Source organism: Mastacembelus armatus, chromosome 5, assembly GCF_900324485.2.
Source record: "Mastacembelus armatus chromosome 5, fMasArm1.2, whole genome shotgun sequence".
Lineage (NCBI taxonomy): Eukaryota > Metazoa > Chordata > Actinopteri > Synbranchiformes > Mastacembelidae > Mastacembelus > Mastacembelus armatus.
Window position 1 is genome coordinate 24135495 of NC_046637.1, and position 20674 is coordinate 24156168.

General features: G+C 41.4%; 1 protein-coding gene across 5 annotated transcripts in view; it reads right to left on the reverse strand.

The window, feature by feature from the left end:
- Nucleotides 1-20674, reverse strand: part of plxna1b (plexin A1b) — a 179141-nt gene that overhangs the window by 94364 nt on the left and 64103 nt on the right. For all 5 annotated transcript variants that reach the window (XM_026306156.2, XM_026306158.2, XM_026306159.2 and 2 more), the window contains one exon: nucleotides 2279-2419. In XM_026306156.2, the coding sequence (XP_026161941.1) occupies nucleotides 2279-2419 (141 nt within the window). The remainder of the gene's footprint in view (nucleotides 1-2278; nucleotides 2420-20674) is intronic.

Here is a 20674-nt window from a genome sequence, read left to right on the forward strand (position 1 = left end):
TCCAGCCACAAACTCTCAGTTGGATTGAGGTTTGGGCTCTGACTTGGCCACGCCAGAACATTAACATTGTTGTTTTTAAACCATTTGTGCTGAGCTTTGGCTGAATGCTTGGGATCGTTGTCTTGCTGGAAAACCCCAGTTCTCTTGGACACTCCATCAGACTTTCCTCCAGGGTTTGCCTATATTTTGCTGCATTCAATTTACCCTGTATCTTCCCAAACCTCCCAGGGCCTAGTGCTGAGAGGCATCCCAGCAGAATGATTCTGCTACCACTGTGTTTCATTTTGCTCTCATCAGACATACAACCTTATTCTGGTTGACTTCAGAGTCCTCCACTTGCTTTCTTAGCAGACCAACTGTGCTTTAATATGAGCTTTTTTTCAACTGCAGCTTTATCCCAAAAAGCTTTGACTGATGAAGAACCTGGGCAACAGTTCTTCTATGGGCAGTCTCTCCCATCAGCCACTGAAGCTCGTATCGACTTCAGGAGCCACTGGTGTCTTGGTGCCCTCCGTCACTAGTCTCTTACTTGCTGTTGGCAAATTTATACCTGTGCCACATTCTTTCAGTTTCTTAATGGATGGATTTAACTCTATTCCAGGGTATATTCAGTGATTTGTATATGTTCTTGCATCCATCCAATGATTTATGTTTTGGGGTGACTATTTATGCAGTCGGTTATTTTCTGTCTTAGATTTATAATTAATTTAGATTATAGAGTTTTGAAAAAAGTCACTTCAGTGAAGCAGTATTTTGTGGTTGATCGGTGTCAAAAACACCTAATTAAATCCACCATGATGTAAATTGTAAAAAAAAAAAAAAAAAAAAGTGGAAAATTGAAAGGGGATCAATACTTTTTATAGACCTTGTATGTTGAAAAATAACAAACACATAACAGCTGTTTATTTAAGATACAAAGTGTGTATCACAGAATACTGCTAATTACTATAACTCCAGTCATGAACCACTGTCCTTCGAAAAAAAGTAATATTTCATGGCTAGGCTTTCGTTTAGCAGGCTACCAAATTGACTCGACTCACCTCAAACAAATTTCCCCCAACAGACCTCAGACATATATCATACCCTTTTTAATCAGACAGTCTTTTCCCAAAGCCCGTTTTAGATCTATTAAATACAGACATATTCACATCATGTACAACCTCACTTTCCTTTTTCTCCCCTCCCTCCATCCCTGCTTCCTTCACTCACCACACTAATGAGACAGAAAAACGAGGGGAGCAGCTGGGCCTGGGGAGCAACAGAGATGCGACATGCTCTCCTCCGCCTCCGCCTCCGCCTCCCCCTCCCCTTCTCCTTCTCCTTCCTCCCTTGACTCATCATCAAAGTAGACACAGCCCTCGCCAGCAGTGGAGCTGGTAATGACCAGGGGCACAGGGGCGCACGCACAAACACACACGCACACACACATACACACACACACCACATGTGACCCATAACACACTCCATATGTCTGTGTGTGTGTGTGTGTAATGTCTAGATTATTAGTTATGGTGGTAATGTGTGTGTGTGTGCACACGCATGTGTGTTTCTGTGTAATTACATTCAGCAGGGATGAGTTGTGTTGTGACTGTAAAGTGGGTAGGAGGGTTAAGATATACAGCAACTAACTGCTAATAGGGGTGAGGTCTGCTCCGGACAGCTGGTACTAGACTGCTGTGGAGGAAATGACTGTAACCAACCATGCAATACAATAGACTGGTGTGTGTATGTGTGCATTAGTTTGGGTAATCGGCTGTGTTTTCCTACTGTAATTTTCATCATTACCAGTGTTCACCAATCCGATGATCCAATCACCTCCAGCGGTGGAATTGGAATGGTGGTGGGGCTGGCTGCCTTCTAATCATTAAACATTTTAAATATCAATTTAGCAATCTCACAGCACAGCTGCTGCCATTAGTGTTTTTGAACAAGTTTTCAGACAATGGAGTCATTGTGAAAATATGAAGTTTGCCAGGTTCCCTATTCAAGGGAATGTGTGTACAGGTATGTGGGTGCAGCCAAACAATGTGTAACTGAAGATATATGTGTGTAACTGAAGATATATGTGTTAATAGGGCATTGTTGCTCTGTTGCAACTGCTGCATTGGGGTATGCTGGACATGGAGGCTAATGTACAGTACACATGTATGTGTCTAGGACATGCAGGCAATTCATGCATCTGACTCCATGTGACGTTCATTGTTGCTATTTGGTTACCACATCTCAGTGGCATAGAGTTTGTGAGCGCATGTGTGCGCACCTCCAGCACTGAACTCACCTGTCTATCAGTCAGGGTGTATATGTACTGCTGGTCTGGGCTGAACAGCATGTCTCTCAGTAAAGGACTTCCTCCCTCACTTACGGTCACCTTTTCATATAGTACTGCTGGGCGGCTGGGACTCACAGAGTTTACCAGGATCTACGGAAAAACACACAGGACAACACACTTAAGGAATGCTCGTACAATATATATATATTATCATTGTATATTTATTATGCAGTAGAACCTTAAAATATCTCACAAACATATCACATACGTATATATATTCTACTAAATAAATTTTAAATACACTGCAGTATGCATGTATGCTTCATTAACATCACAGCTGCATTTACTGTGGTATCAAAAGTTTAAAAGATATCAAAAGTTTGGATTAAAATAAATGGAAAGCACAAGATTTACAAATCCATGTAAGTGGTTTAACTAAAAGGCTGCGTTAATAGTGGTATTGAATATAGCATCATTACTGTGAGTAGAGACATAATTACAGAGGCAGACGCATGGAAAGCCACATTATTGAGTAAATAATAAGGATAATACTGGTATAACTGTACAAAAGACACCTCTGCTTAGCACCTGAGAGGAACAAATGAAAGACCTTTAAATCAAAAAGAATAGGAGTAATTGAAAACCTTTGGGCTTAGGTAGACAAGTATAACTATTTATCTCACAGTCAAAAAGAAGGCACGTGCACACACTCATACATGTGCAGACGCTCCAATTTTTTTGTGAGCTTTGCGAATAATTTGCCTAGATATGGAATGTAATGGTGCAGATATAAGATAGGAGATTGGCTGGCTGGGATGGCTGTGAGCCAAAGTCATCTCAGCAGCAAATGAAAAGCGCAGAGCGGCAGGGGTGGGGAGGGAAAGTATCAGCTCTCCATTACTGAGCTTTGTCGATTCGCACTGCTATCAGGCTACAGTGACAAGGAAGGGACAGCAGGCAATGACTAGCTGGAAAATGATACTGAACATGAACATACACACAGACAGACAAATATGTTCACAACCAGATAGATGAGAAATGATAAGATGTGAAAAAAGCACAATGATAGATATGCATATGCTAATACGTGCTTTGACAGATATGCACAAGCAGGCATGCACACGTGCACACACACAAAAAGAAATGCGAGTGGATGCCCAACACACACACGTGGCAATGAAAGAATTTATTTACAATTTCACCAAAAGAAACCAGGGGCAACAATCCCATTATCTCCCTCTGCCTGCCTGTGTGTGTGTGTGTGTGTGTGTGTATACCAGAGAGAGAGAGAGAGAGAGAGACAGGCCAAAGGAGATACAGAGATAGAGAGAAACAGCTCATAAGGCTGTGATAAAGCACTGGAGATGAGAGGAAATATGGATGTTATTATCTAGATAATGGCTCCGTAAACAAAGGATACATTTCATTCATGGATGGCTTACATCTAGACGAACACATATACACACCATACCAACACCGTTTTTATGTACTGACAACTGGAATAAGGAAAAATGTTGGCTGACACATGCAGAGGTGAAAGAATAGTTTTTGCTCTATGAGCTCCAAGTGTCATTTTCTCCATCTCTTTCTCCTTCCCTCTCACAAAAACAGAGGCATTCAGTTGGCAGCCACATCTATCTCTCGACTAGACACCCAAGTCCAGTTCTCTGGCTAATGATCAGTCCCAGCCTAGCCTGGTCTGCACACAGAGAATACCGAGAACAAAAGTCTGTCTTTCTGTCAACTTTCCTGATTTTTGTTTTTGTCCATCTGATTGGATGTCTGTGCAAGTCCACTGACTCCCAAATGTCTCTTTATGCTGCATCTGACTTTGTCAATTACTTATTCCAGGATAACGTCAGAAACAGGATACACTAAATCTAACAAATGATGATGTTTCTTCTTCTCTGACAGTATGTAGTTCATATGCAGTGCTAACATTTAAAAAAATGTGAAGAGAGAGAGTGAGAAAGGTGATAAAAGGCACTAACAGAAGAGTGGGCGTGTGAGAGTAGGTAACATGGGAAAACAACAAGTAATAAATTGTCTCAAATCAATTTATTCCACAAGCACTGCAGCCAAGAACGGCCAGAAAATATGGAAACCAGGAAGAGAACAAAGGACTATGGAATACACACACTGAACGGATGGGTGGATGGATGGATGAAAAAAAGGGATAAGTAAGGAACATTTGCCTAATTGAATCAAACTGAGCTACTCCTGGGCATTGAGGCAACAATCTAAAAATCATGTTAACAAGGGGAGCTGTGCATTTAGAAGACTTTACAGCTCCTACTGCAAAGACTTAGTTTGTACAAATACCTGTGTATAATCGTGTTTTCAGCTTTTATGCCTGTGCATGTCTGTTGATTTTCACATTTATACAGGCACCTGCAACGTATTAACATGCAAGTGTTATTTTCACACATGTATACATTGACAGGTTTATGTTTACACACAAACTCACACGCACACCTTATGGTTGTATGTGTGTAAGCCAAGTCAAGAAATCAATGCAATAGTCACTGATGATGTGAGGTGCCGCTGCTGCTGTCTCAGTCTCCTATGTATTGCCTAGCTTTCCTCTGAGTGCTTGATGGATGGATTCATAGAACGATGCTGTGCTTGTGATTTCAGGAAAAGTCCCATCTCTACTCTCTCGTCAACATGTATAAAGTATTGTAACATTAACACACCTTAAACACAATAGGGGCAGTGGCTTAAGTAAGGACATGGAGCAGAGAGGGAACAAACGAAGAAGACAGAGCTGAGAGAATACAACTGGGGAATAATGACGAGTGAAAGCCACAGGGAAAGAACAGTAGATGAATAAATTAAAGTAGAATAAACAAACTACACTCTTTGTCTCTCTATGGCTTTGATGGGAAACTACAAACCTGATTCTTACTCACTCCTGCTCAAAAGTGTTTCCATGACCTACAACTGTTTTGCCTTCCTGGAATCTTAATGTTGCTTGCCAGCTCAGTAAAGCAGAGAATAAAACAAGATGAAGCAGTAACTAGTGTTTTCCACTACAATTATGGTCTCTGGAGAGAAGTGAGCCTACAATCTTGAAAACAACTGAAATCTAATATCTAGTGCAGTAAATGAGTGAAACAAGTTGTAGAATAACTTCTGGCATATCCAGCAAAGTGGCCCATCTCTAAAACTCTAAAATTTCCCAACATCTCCAGGGATTTTATTATCATCCCTGCATTTCCCTGACTGCAATGTGCCTATTGATATTCAGAAGCCTTGCAATAATTCAAAAGAAAAAAGGACTGCAACCAAATAAGCCAACAACACCACACTGCATATCCCCAGCTACTGTACCACCCCCCCTCCTCTACCCGTAACAGCTAACAACCATTTTTATATTATCTGCTCTCCAAGCATTAACACCTTCCTCGACCCACCTATCCACCAAAACGCCCCTAATGTCAAGTTTTTATCTGTGCCAGGCAGGCTTGGTTAGCTCTGATAGACACGTAGGATAGCTACAGCTGGTGATAGGGGGGCTGGTGGTGTGAGGGTGAGAGAACTGTGTGATAAGACAGTGGCACGTCAATGAGAATGATGCCTGTCATAGCCACAAGTGACAACTGATGGAGCCTGTGTACATGAAAGTGAGAGGCTTAGAGACAGAGAGAGAGAAAGATCTTCAGTTGTCTCTTCTACGGTATGGGTGCACTGTGGGGAGGGAAAAAGGGCGCAAGATGTAGGAAAGAAAATGGGAAGGGAGCATAGAAGTAAAAAAAAACAAAAAAAAAACAAGTAAAGGACAAGACAAGACTGAAAAAAAAAGGTTCATTCAAAGTTTATTTAACAGAAGCACTTTCTGTATCAAAATATTGTTTTTGCAGTCAGATCCACTAAAAGGAGCAAGGCAAGAGAATCAAAAGAAAATCAAAGAAGAGTTAAGGCAGAACGTCAAATGCTCCAAGACAACGAGTTCGCTTCACATGGAACAAGACCAGGTCCAGGTGTTCTCATAGGTCTGTCTGAGAGCTATGAAGCACCATCATGAACACACAGCTTGGGTATTGGCTCTGACATTTAAAAGCGGATTCTGAGATGTGTGTGAACATAAAGCATACTTAGGTCACTAATAGCATGTAGACAGACAGACACACACACACACACACGTACATGTGCACGTGTACACTATCGTTATAGAGGGGTAAGCCTGACATAACTAGGTCTACCCATGCATAATGGTAACAGGCTCCACATTCCTAAGTTTGATGTGCATGTATGTTTAGGGGGCCCTGCTGAAGTGGGGTATTCAATGTGGCCCCCTGCAGAACAAAAGAAATTGAGATAAAAGACAGGAGGGTAAAGAACAAAGGAGATAAACATGGTCCACTTTTGTACTGTAACACATTATGGAGCTGAACCTTATTGTTAATACTACAAAAATGTTTTCCATTAAATTAATATCAGTGATCTGTTTTATAACTAGGAGCTACGTAGCAGTCTTGGAAGAGAGTCTATCTCATGTTGTATGTGATCATTGCTGGTTTTACACACTTTTTTTCCCCTTTTTGCTGTATGCGTTTATACATTTAGCTACATGTATAGCTGCATATGGACTCAGAGTTAAGATTTTTTTGTTTCAACTGGAATGAAATTTAATCCTCCGCTTATAAGCCAACATATAAGAAAAGCTCCTAAGAGCGTTCACAAGAAAAAGGACAGACATGTGATATTGAAGATCATGTGATATAACATTATTACTGTTGTTGCTGAGGAGAAAATCAGATCTTAACTTAAAAACTCAAAACAAACATAGCAACAACTTTCACCTTAACCCTGACCTAAACATCACCCCACAATGTCCCTGTGTCTGCTATTATTTCACACACAAACACTGTCAATGTCTGCCCAGATTATATGTGGCTCTGTGGAGACTACTTAATGACAGCTTCATGTAAACATCTTCCATATCATCTCTGTTCGACTTTAAACACTGTTTTGTACTTAAAACAGGGACGTTCAGATAGTGGCCAGAAATCACTCACCTCCTATCTCACTGTGAGCTTGGCAGAACTTGAGCACCGCAAGACACAAAACAAATCCATCCGTTTCCATTAAAAACACACCTTTTTCCTTGTGCATGTGTGTGCTTTCACGATTGTTGTGCCACTTTCAGTTTCTAACAGCAATACAGGAGGACGGAGCCCATAAGGAAACACTGAGCTCTCGAGTGTACTCAGAAACCCTCACATACATGCAGGCAGTGAGCAGTAGGACACTCTTTCTTCTAACACTGCTGCCATGCACTGTTTCTGAGAGGAGAGCATCCCCTCAGTATATATAAAAAATGTTTTGATGGAACAAGTTGTTTCATCTAGCACACACTTTTTCCCACAGCTCCAAGGTGTGTGTGTGTGTGTGTGTGTGTGTGCGTGTGTGTGTGGCTGAGGGGTTAGGAGCTAGGAGCAGATGGAGCTTTACACATGAGTGAGTGTTCACCCTGATACATATACAGGACAAATCCTCCCAACATCACCACCACGCAGCGCGCACACACACACACACACACACACACACACACACACACACACACACACACACACACACACACACACACACACACATATATATATATCCATATGTGGGCCAAATGGAGACCAAGCAGCCTTTCCCTCAACAGCATAAAGACAAAGAACTGTGGTGACAATGATGGAGGAGGTGTGCCCTCACACACACACACACACAGACAGACAGACAGACGCACACACACACAATGGAATGTGCAGCTGCTATCAAAACACAGTGCATGTCTGGTGTGGGTTATTTTAAGGTCTGGGAAGGACGGCAGATGTGAACATGAACTTTAAACTCTTTTAGTTTAAAAGAGCTTTATTAGTGTAAAACGTAACAACCATATATATATGAAAAAACATGTACAAGGAATTCCTGCTTGTTTTGTGATACTAATATGTTTAGTTATATAAGAAGATATGCAACTGCCCGATAGACTAAAGAGCCTAGGTGTAGAAATGAGAAGAAAATAAGAAGAAATGAAGACATTATGTGCGGTAAAATCTTCTCTTTTCTCTTTACATTTACATTAGCCATGTAAATGACTAGCAGCAGCTCAACTGACAAAAACACACACATACTTCTCCAATAATTCTTCCACACACTGTTAAACCTTAGTGACACACACCCTCTAGTCTATAGTTAAAAGGAGAAAGATTTGTGAGTTCTCCAGCCCTTGTCTATCATCATCACTGCTCCATAAAAAGACAATTTTGGGAAAAGTCATTTCTTTTTTTGTTCTTAATGTTTCTACACAAGATTAGCTCCTGAGTCTTTATCTGCAATGACTATGTTTTGTTCATTTTCCAAATAAACTGTTATGAGGTGAGTTGGGATTTGCCCAGAACAGGATGTGATTTTTTGAGCTTATTTGAGTTTATTCATCTTACACCACATGAAAGGAAATACTGAAACCCTGGGTTTTGGATTCCTTTCTGAAACTGCACCTGACAGGTGCTATTAACGATAGAAAAACTTACCTTAAACACTCATCAGTGAGTTCAAATATGTGGTTGTTTAATCCAGTCTGCTCTGTCATATCAGTTTACTTGCTATGCCAGGGCTTATTGACTGGCTTTGGTATTCACCCGCATATCTACACCATGGTTATTCATGTGTGAGCCTGTGGCCTTTCACCAGCAGGGCTTACAAAAGGTCACATACTCACACACACATGCACACACACAGCTGCAGCAGCACAAACATATAGCAGGCTATGTAGGAAAAGGAGGCGGGAAAATAACAAAAAGAAGAGAAAGGGAACAAAGCCGAGACCACGTGTGGTATGATTCTCCCAGCACACGTGTGTACTGTATAGTGTAAACATAGCAGGATAAAGTGAGCCGCTTTAAAGGCAAATTAAACCTATTCATCACTGTTAAGACCTTTTAATCCTCATGCTCACTGAAATTAAAAGACCTTGTCATTGCTCTATTCCTCTCTCTACCCTTGTCTTGCCTCCTCAGCCTGTTCCTGAATGCCTTTTTTCTCCTTTCCTCTCATTCCTTTCCCATGTATTTACCTCTTTTTTAACTCACGCTACTTTCCTTCCTCCATCCTCTCTCCCTCCAAATTAAATGCCTTTCGATAGCAGTCGTCAGATAAGTGCATGTAGCGAGTCGCTAGACACGGTGCGTCGGCGGCATTTCATCTTCCAACCATCACTAAATCACACTAACTGAATCATCTGCATTGAGTTAGACACACACACACACACACACACACACACACACACACACACACACACACACACACACACACACACACACACACACACACAAGAGAGAGAGAGGGAGAGAAGGCTGCAAGTGTAAAAAAGCACTGCGTCTAGAGAGGCGCTTTACTATGACTGATTTTATCAGCTGTCTGGTAAAGGGAAGAAATTGCACCACAACATTATCATATACAATAAGATGAGACTTAGATAGAGCTTTCCAATTGAATGCCTTTTTAGTGTCGCCATTCAAATGAAAAAAGCCTTCCTCTTACATTGGGACACAACACAAATAGCTCCCCTTATGGGATATGTCAACTGAAATAATTCTACACTGTTATATCAAAAGCTGCCTAGAGGACATTTATGTTAAAGAAATAATGTACAATATTTAGAGTCAATATTGATATAGTTATGGATGCATGCATGTAGGAATGGCTATGTGTCAGCTGAGTCATAGAATGACACTGGCATCTTTGAACCAGTGGTAGCCCCCCCAAGCCACAGAGAAAAAGTGAGAGCTATGCTAACAAGCTGCTAGCCTTATCAGACACAGGAAGGTGGAAAACTAAACAAAGATTGGGAAGAGTGCTAAATGCAATGAGGGGGCACAGATGCTATCATCTATGGAGTGTGTATGTGGCTTTGAAGAGAGAAGTGGCGCATATACAAACAGAGGAAGTTGGCTGGGGAGTAGAGTGTTTGTATTGAGTATGTGCTTGGACGAAAGAAAAGTGTGTGTGCATACAAAGTGTGTGAGACAGTCTATCAATTTGCATGTGTAGCAGAATGCTTCCGTGCAGTGAATACATGCTAGTCTGCAGTTGTGTGTGGAGTTAATCGACATCAGTCACATTAAAAAGGCATCAATTAAGAGCTTGATGAAATGAATAACACAGAATACACACAGACACAGACACACACACACAGACACACACTCCCATTCTTGATGTGACACTATGCAGCTCCGGTTGACCCACCATTTACTGACTAGATCAGCCATTCACTGGGATTACAGCAAATAGAACCTCATCTTCAACTGTAATTACCAAGGTGTGTGTGTATATATATATATATATATATATATATATATATATATATATATATATATATATATATGTGTGTGTGTGTGTGTGTGTGTGTGTGTGTCTTGTGGGAGAGCCAAAGTGATTACATGGCCACTGGTGCCTCTAATAGCATCTTTTAAGGAGCGAGGGAGAAGGAGGGAGAGTCAGATGAGTGATTTCCATCTTTCTTGGGAAGGACCCGAATTATGGCGGAGGAATTTTATGGTGGTTAAGATGTGGGCCTGTTTTGACTGTGTCGTCATGTAACAGCGTGTGCTCGTGTGTGTGTGTGTGCAGATGTTTGTAATGGATGTAACACAAGAGGCTAATGGGAGCTAGGCCAAAACCACACCTCAGTGAAATGTGTGCCAGACCATTCCTGGCCACAAATGCCTGCATCTCCTCCGCCCCTTTCATTCCCCTCTTCCCCTCTGTTCATTTAACTTCATCCGCCTCCTGAAAGTAGTTCTGTGTTTTTTCTTCTCTTGCAACTTGTTTCCCCTCCCTTTTTTGTTGTTTTGACACCTTCTGCCTTTAATCTTCCTGTTTTTCTTCTGGCCCTTGCCTATTCTCTTAACAGTATCTTCCTCTTCTGTCTTTCCAAAACACAAGCAAAAAGTAAAAACCTTACTCAGCTCTTGCGCACACCACAAACACCCACGACAGAAAGACTGAGGGAGAACAGAAAGAAAGCAGCTGACGTAAACAAAGTCAGGATGAGCGAAGGGCACAAGATGGTGGGAACCAGCAAAACCACGACATCGTCAGTTGGTAACAAATAGGATGTTTTGAATTAAGAACAAAGTTACTGGTAACAATAGGAAGCTTGGTGCTTAAATTAGGAGATTTTGGCAGGTCGCAAAAATAATGACAGAACACACAAACGCACACACAAATAATGTCTGGCAGTTGTAAAGGACAAGGAATGCAGATGGTGTTTAAAATGAGCTTTTATAGTGTGGTTTGGAGCGATTTACAGTGGTGGTTGGCCTTTTCTGTGTGTGTGCATGGTTAATCAGTGAGTGGCATTCTGCTAGCATGGTACACAATTAAGAACGTGGTCCCCAAAGTTTAGTGTTCCAGTAAAATGAACCGCTCCGCCCCATGAGAAACACACACACAGTTGTGTCTTTGTGAGGACTGTATTTGTGAGGACATTGAATGAGACAAAGCATTCCCTAGCTCCTTACCCTAACCTTAACCAGCACAACTAAATACCTAATCCCAACTCTAACTCTAACCTAAATCTAATTCTAACCTGAACCCAAAACCAAGTCTTTACCATCAAAAAGCCAAATAAATAAAAGCTAAAATGTCATAAAACCGATGGATTCTTATGTCTTGTCTTAGTCTTTGCTTGTTTTTGTTCTTGTTCAGTTGATTAATTGTCAGAAAACTGTGAAATTATAGTTTGCAACTTGTACTCCAATATATACAGTAACAGGGATAAATAAAAGTGGAGGGACCAGCACAGTTAAACTACATTCCTCAATGTGGACTTTGAAGTAGCCCTTTTGTGATGGCTTAGGGTGTATTCACACGTGGGGCTTGTTAGCTTTTTTCTTTTGGGTGGTTTGGGTTCACAGGGTCACAGTCCCGAGCTCCAAAGTTGTAAACAAATTCGTGCATCATGTGTGAACCAACTGTTCTCTCATTCATCAGAAATCTTACTCGGAAGGAGGAAGAGTTTACCCAGGAATCCATTCAGACCATTTCAGAAGGTGGCAGTAATGCACCATACGTTGTTTACCCAGCACCATATAAACAATAATAAGAAGAAGCAGTAGTTTACCTGGGAAAAACAAACATGAAGCATCAGTAGCGTGTGTGGCGAGTGTGTTTGGTTGCGTTTCCCTGGCTAATGTAGCAGAGTTCAATAAACGAACGAAATGAAAAGAAAAAAAAACCTCTCTTCCGAATGGAAGCAGGCAGAGGCAAGCCCTTCTTGGCGATCCTGGCCTGCTTGTTTTATTCTGCATCCGAGCGCTATTGCCGTGTTCACATATGCCCAAACAAACCAAACTGTGGGGTTAAATGCTCCCTGTTTTGGAAGAACTGCCCATGTGTGAATACACCCTTATTTATTATCTGTCTGAGATGCATATTTTTGTGGCAAAGTTTACCAAACTTCAAGACGACCTTTGTGCCTTTTGAGCAATATATTTAATTTATTTGTTTAAACTTTGCCTTATGCACAATGAACTAGAGGGAACTGAGCTGAGCACACATTTAGGCATAAAAATCAGCATAACTTGCTTCTCGGATACATAACATTCTTTAATACACTGGTCATCAGAACATATGTAAGATTAAAATAAATTGTGGAATTATCTTTCATTCATAAATTTCACGCAGTTATTACCTGGAAGGCTTGTACAAAGCACTGTCTAGGATTTACACTGAGGAGCATTCATTTTCCTTACATTCCACAACAGCATTAATAAATGCCCCCAAACCTTTTCAAACCGATCCCTTTGATATATAACTAACCTTTTCTAAAGATATAATAGAATATCCCTAGCCCACTGTTTAATACACAGCCTGTTGAAGTTGCCCTTTTAAATGTTGTTGTGAAAGGATAAATTGATTTTTCAACTAATCATTTCAGCACTGTACTTATTTGATAGTTTAAAGAAATCATGTTCAGACAGTTGTCCTGATTTTACTTTCAACTAAATCACCAACTTCCCTTTGAGTGTGTTTTAAACACTGTATAAGGTGGTCAAAAGTGCAGACTGGGAACGGTACAGTGTGTGTGCTGCTCCTAGTTTCATCCTCTGAAGACAGGAGGGGGCACATTCCTGACATGACTGCCCTAATCCTGCCTTTCAAAACAACCCTCCACTGCCTCATCAGCTACTTCGTGTGTCAGTGTGTGCCTGCGAGTATGCTTAATGCCTCTGTTTGTGTGAAAACACCTCTGTGGATGCTTACACAGACACACCAGTCTAGTCTTATCCACCAACACACTCCATATGTCAAGGGGGAAGTAGGATCTCAGAACAATCAGTGCAGGTAGAAAGAGAAAGGCCTGTTTGTGGGGGTGGTGGGTATGGGGGGAGAAAACAGCACTGGGAAAATTAACTTTGGGTTTGAGTCAAAAACACCAAAATCTATGTCTTGCTTTGAGCTTAATGGTGACGTGGTATGTGATCTGTAGGTCTTGTGGGGTTTGTGATGTTAGCTGAACACAGCTGGACTCTATCTGTGCTTGACTGTGAGGCAGGACTATTTTTCTTGGCATGACGCTAAATATAATGCCTTCTCCTGAGAGCTGGAGAGAGATGTCCTGATGGATGAGGCACAACTTTTTGAAGCACCAAATCTAGATGGTGGAAAGTGTAAACTAAAAACTAAAAGTCTCTACTCTGTGACTGAACCTGAAGAAATGTGCACTTCTATTTCTCACTTTCTTAGCCAGAGTCACCCATTCCACGTCTCCACCCAATCAGTTTCTGTCTAAAACCAAATCCCTGACCCAGCAGTACAGCAAGCCAAAATACAACTGTTTTCACAATCAAGAGGGGAGGCCACACACACACTTTGGCCTAGATTGTTGACTCTTGTGTGGGGAGAAGTGAGAGGAAAACCCCTGGCCTGAGTTCAGGCCTAGACTGAAGAAGCCACCTCTGCAGCTGGAGTAGGTGAGGTAAAGGAGAACTGGGAAACAGCCACTCACAGGATTACACGATTGAGAGCAATGTTGTTTTCACTCATCCCCTTCATGGCTTTTACTTTCACAGCTTCATCTCTGTGTTGTTCATAGAGCATTCTTTCCCTTTTTCATATCTCACTCCATCTTTCAGCCCAGAACCCCTTTCTGCAGGTTCATTCTGTAATGGTCCAGAGGGACAGTCTTGGCTGCTCCCCACCAAATACAAAACAAGTGGGACTGATTTAAGAGCCAAAAGACTGGACCAAACAGACAGAGGGAGAAAATGCTGTTCTCCATCTGTGTGTGTTTGTGAATAAGACAAATAAAAGTGGAAAAGAGTGAAGTCCTGTACAATTAACAATTCAACAGCTCCTAGATGAGAAATAACGACTGGGCTATAGGACGGAATAACAGAGCACAGAAAGCTCGAACTGGACTCTGTCAACATACACTCAACACTGCACTGCCCCCTTCCTCTGTGACCGACAGAAGAAGGGGGCACACCAAAACTGAAACACAACCTAGTCCCAAGTGCAATTTTATCCCGTACAGTCCTGATATTACTCACTAAATGACCCTGTTGGAAAGGAAAAATGTGGAAGACACATTTTTTTCACCCCAGCTCCTCTTTTTAAAATGTTTGGAAATGTTCAAAATGTTATTCCTCAATAGGCACTTTCGGACCGGAGAAACCATTTGATAGTTTCTAAAAAAAATGTTCTCTGTTTTCTGTGTGTCCACACCACAGGAACTGAGAATAGTAATAGCCTTAAACCACTGTTTTGGGTAACTTGTTTTAGGTCCTACTTCGGAGTAGGTACTTTTCAGTATTATCGGAACCACGAGTGACATATGTTTACACTGATTCGTCAAACACTAACTTAAACCAATTCTGCATCAGCAACCACTCACTTTTAGAATTCATTTTAGTAAACAGCTTTCACCAAAAACTCACGCAAATGGACCGACGCAGACATCCAGACTGTCTATGTGATGGAGAAAATTTAGAGAGGTCTTGACAGATCAAAGCATTTGAACAAATTCATAAGTCAAAAAGTTGATGTGAAATGATAATGTGGAAGTGAGCTTTAGTGCAACAATTGCAATTCAAACACAATAACGCAGATCCTGGCACCACTGTAGCTAAAACATGAAGTGCTGTGTATCTATCAGTTCTGTTTGCCTGGGCTGTTGATAAGTATTTGATTTTGGCTCGACTCTCAACTGTCTCATATAAAAGCCTGTCACCACAGAGACAACCAGTGCAGTCCTGCATGGAGAACAGTCTGGTAGAAGCAATGTGAGGAATGTGGTGCATCCTGCCGTTTTACTGTAAACACCTGTCCACACCTGCCCTGTCGCTTCAGAAAGTATGCATAGGAGTTCATCTCAGAGAGCTGGCCTCAAATCATAGAAATAAGAAAGAATCTGAAAGGCACCTCTGATACAATTTACACTACAGTTTACGGCTTCCTGTCATACCTGTGTACAGTAAATGATACTATTGATGGAGGTTGAAACACTGTAAAATTGTGTTTTATTATAAGATATATTGTCTACCTGCCAGTTAATGGGCATAGTCATAATAAATCATTCACCCATCACATTCTAGTTGATGAAAAGCAAAAGTGAATTACACTGAACCAGGAAGCGGATACAGCTTTTCAGCTTCTGGGCCCAGCTGAGTAGGCAAATTGCATGCTTCTATATGTGGGCCTCAAGCATAGCATGCTGCACTGAAATAACATCTATTAATAACCTCCACTGCTCAACTGGAGCCACTTTACACCACTTTATGTAACTGTGGGGTTACAAAGGGCACAGATGGAGATAGACTATTACTGATCAAACCTACAGCAACATATACTTATACAGCATTAGACACCACTCTCTGGGGCTGACATTCACTCTCACACATACCCACACACTCCTGCCTTGTCATAGCAACAGTGCCTGAGCAGCTGGTATGACCAGGTGGAGGACAGATGCCCCGCCTCTGTTTTGGCCTGTAGCCACAATTACACAATGGGGTCTGACCAATGGTTGCAGTCTCTGGGGAGGGACTGGCTTTGGTTGACACCGAGAGCTATACAGATGATACAGCCCACCCACGTTTAACCACATTCCTGCCAAATTATGACAATTAGAGGCTGTAAATGACTTGCTCTCTGTTTCTGGGGGTGCCTGATTTCATCCAGCGCTGGGCGGCAGTCATACAATTAGCATAAGCAAATTTGGCAGCATTCAAATCAACAGGGACATTGCCAAGAAGTCCAGAAAGTGATTGTTTGCTATCATAAGTTTTCATGATTCTCTTTTTTTATAGTTTGTTTCCCAGATGAGGAAACAGTGTTTACAAAATTTGCAAAACATGAAACCATAACTAAAATATTACATTGAAATGTGTTGAAAGGGCTGAACTTGGAGCACTTTGACAGGCTCAACATACAGATAGAAAAAGGGGCAAGCTTGGGAAAAAAAAAAAAGACAAACAGAAATGCAGACGTGCAGGAAGGATAAAAGCAGGAATGATGAAGGAGAAAAGAGAAAGCTGAAGAAAAGCTCAGTGATGAGTGTGAGGCCTTTTGAAATCAGAGGCTGTTGGCTGCTAGTTACTAACAGATAAGCATGGTTTGTCTGTTTGAGGGAGAGAGTCAAAGACAAATATAAAGAAAGTTTGTCTAAAGTGGGTGGCAGCTTGGTCATCTGTCATTCCTCAGTGTTATAGTCAAGGGCCTGATGGAGGTAGGGAGAGAGGGAAGAAAGGGGAGATGGAAGAGGGTGGGAATCAAGGAAAACCAGAAGTAAAGAATGACAGAAAGCCACGGACAGCAGATGACAGAGCCGGGAGATGAAAACGCTGACCATTAGTCACTTTCAATCAGGAACAATGTATGGATCCAATCTGAGTCTAGCCAGGAACTGAAAGGAAGGAAGGAGTGACATGACGATAAATCTCTAGTCAGCTCTGTTTTTCTTTTAGCCTTCAACCGGCAAGTCTGCCGGTCTCATCAGTATCTTCACATGCAACAGTCAACTAGGACTGCAAACATACCCGCTGTAAAATACACTCCAACGTGCTTTTACGTGACGATTGGCTCAGAAGCATTTACATGAAAGCTCGGTGAATTAATGAAATTCAGAATCCATATACATGCTGGCATCTGCTTGCACAATATACTAAATCTTAAGCAAAAATGAAAAACAAAAAAAGTACTCCAACACAGAGTGATAGTGGTGATGACAATGAAATGCTGTGTGTGTCGCTGAGCATTGAATCTGGTCTGCTTTCTAGCCAGCTCTCGTGGTCTCTTTCTTTAAGGCACTGTGCTTATAACAAAGGTCAAAAAGTGAGTGAAAATTGTGTGTTAATGTGTGCCATGTCTTTCACAGGCTACAGAGGGAAAATGCTACTCTGCTGAGAAGGCTCACCCTGGGACCAAAATAGGTGAGAAGAGTTGAAAACACAGCAAAGTTTCCAGTCAGCTGAGTGCACTGGACTGTCACAGGATTGCTTTTAATAGAAGTGCTCTTTGTTGTCCCAATCTCTTTTTTTTTCTATCAGCATCTAATAAAACACCACAACTCAAACACACAAACATCTGCCAGCTTATCCTGCCTTTTCACTTCCTCTTGTCTCTCTCCCATTGCCCCACACACACACACACACACACACACACACACACACACAGGAAGCGCGTATGAGCAGAGGAAGTTGTCCATACAGAAACAAAGGAAATCCTTCGCCCTAGATTACTTTCTCTCACACATGGCCAATTACACCAACATGAATTCGAAGAGATAAGGCCTGATTGGAAGTGGTGTTAATTATACAATGACACACACACACATTTGGATTTTTTTTTTTCTTGTTTGGCGTTTGTTTACATTAGATTGACTTACATGTAATTCCTGGAGACCTTAACTATAAACACTAACTGCCTAAATCTAATGTTATCCTAACCTTATATTACGTGGGCCCAATAAAATTTAGTCCCCACAACGTGAGGACACACACGATTCTGTTCCAGATTTAGAAAAATTAAATATCTATTCTTACAGTCTTTATGTCAATGTGTAATTGTGAATCACATTGTAAATGAACTGCCACAATGGCAACCACACACAAATACACGCCCGCACACATGCGCGCGCACACACGCACGCACGCACACACACACACACAAAAGGAAGACGACACAGCATGGCTGGCTCTTACTCAGTCTCCCTTTCTGCTTCCTGACTCATGTAAATACACACACACACACACACACACACACACACTTTACGAAACTACAAAAACACTATGCGTGGTAACAGATTTCTCAAAGGGTAACTACACGTTGCTATTAGCTCATTATACACAGGAGCCTGCATGCTCGCTCAGTCGCTTGCTCACTCTCTCTACTAGCAAGCAGAACTGTTCACATCCCAACAGGCTGGCCACATGCATACACATGCAAAACACACACACACGCCATTAAACAGCAGCATGGGCGCTCAGCAGGATTTAGAGGACAATTAAAAAAGCTCAATTAGACTTATATTCTTATTTCCAGAAATGAGAGTGTTACAGATGGTGTGGCTCGCTCTTTGTGTCTAAAAACACACACTTTGTTGGTTTCCTCCTGGGAAAAAACACAGGGGAGAAACAGAGAGGAGGGAGGCTTTCATGTAAATATGTCTAATGGTGCTGCATTTGCCAAGATTTTGAGATAAGTGCCCAGTGAAAATATATCCTACATTAAAAATACAATATTGCTTATACTAAAATGATTGTTGCATGTTTTCAAAAGGTAATTCAAAGCTGAAGATAGACCATTTGTGTCTTTCCATAAATACATTCACAAGCTTTTGTCATTCCGATTCTCTGTCATTTCCTCTCTCATTCCTAAAACAATTTACAGTTCTCCCTTCTCAAATTCCACCCATTCTCTTGCCTTTTCTTCCAGGTTTCCCTTCTGCCGGTCTATTCTCTCTCTTTCTCTCTCATTTCCAGTAAAGTATCACAGTCCTATTGTCCTCCTCTTCTGCATCCTCCAAGTTTTCCAATGCCAAGTCTTTGAGGGAGCCATTGCATAAATCTACTGTTTATGTATGTGTGTGTGTGTTTGTGTGTGTGTGCGTGTGTACTTGGGTAAATTGCTCTTGGCCAGGTCACAAACTTTGAATAAACAATGCCTTTCCATTCAGAAAAAAAGTCGCAAAACACACACAAACACACACATGCAAAAGGCAGATGGTCCAACCTGTAGGTTTTCCATGGCTCATTTGTGGAAGGGCAATGCTTCACTGTCCGCCCTAACTGGGTACACACACATAGAAACACACCCTCACTCACACGTGCAGAGAAAGCAGTAAATTCAACAGCACAATACAACTCCCGCAATGGACGCGGTGGGAGTAAAAAAAAAAAAAAAAAAGCCCCCAAGCCACCAAGCCCCCAAGTTCATCTGGAGGTAAACTTGATTCAGGCTCACAGGAGCCCCACAGTGTGAGGAGGGCATGGGATGCAGTTTTCCAGCATTGCTGAACTTGACAAGATATTTAAGACTTGTTTTTGGCCATTCAGGCTGTTTTGCTTTTCTTAAAGTGTTCATCTATAGTAGGTAGAAAAATGTGATTTCAACAATAGCTGGATTATTTTGATTGTTTCCATTTGTTTATTCTTACACAGTTAAATGCATTCTCAGTACTGTGACTTATTCTTACAGTCATTCAAGTTTAGCAGCTTATGGAGGATAATACTAGATTTCAATTGCTAATTCAAGGAAAACAAAATAAGAAATATACCTTTTGTAGGTCACAAGCAATATCTAAAGAGTAATCAGAGATTTTTTCTGTCAATGTACATCATGTTGTGCACTAATGCTGCACAAAAACTGTGAAAGACTGAAACCCTCACTCTCAGTGACAATAAACAAGATCTCCCAGGCATGAGATCAGATGCCTGTGAAATGAGGCATATGAAAAAGGAAATAGAAGGTAAATTAGCTAATGGATGTCTAAAGAACTGTGAATCATCTTCAACAAATACCAGACAATATTCTGTAAGCTCGCCAACATCTCCTTCTGGCCGAAACTCTTCTCTGTAATTCTTTCTCTCTTACTCCTTGGTCAAATTAACAGCTGGCTGAGCTATTCCAGCAGCTAATAGGAGAGGTATGACAGAAAGGTGCCCTCGATTTACACCATCACCAGGTTTCATACACACACTTTCTTTCTTCCAAACCTAAAACTCACACAGAAGGGTAGTCTGTAGCCCACGGCAACCTGGTGAAAATAGAAATGAAATCACACATATATCCAGCCATACAAATGTTCATGTGCACAAACACATGCAGAACAATTTGCATTTACACTCCTACACACACACACACACACACACACACACACACACACACACACACAGTGCTAACTCA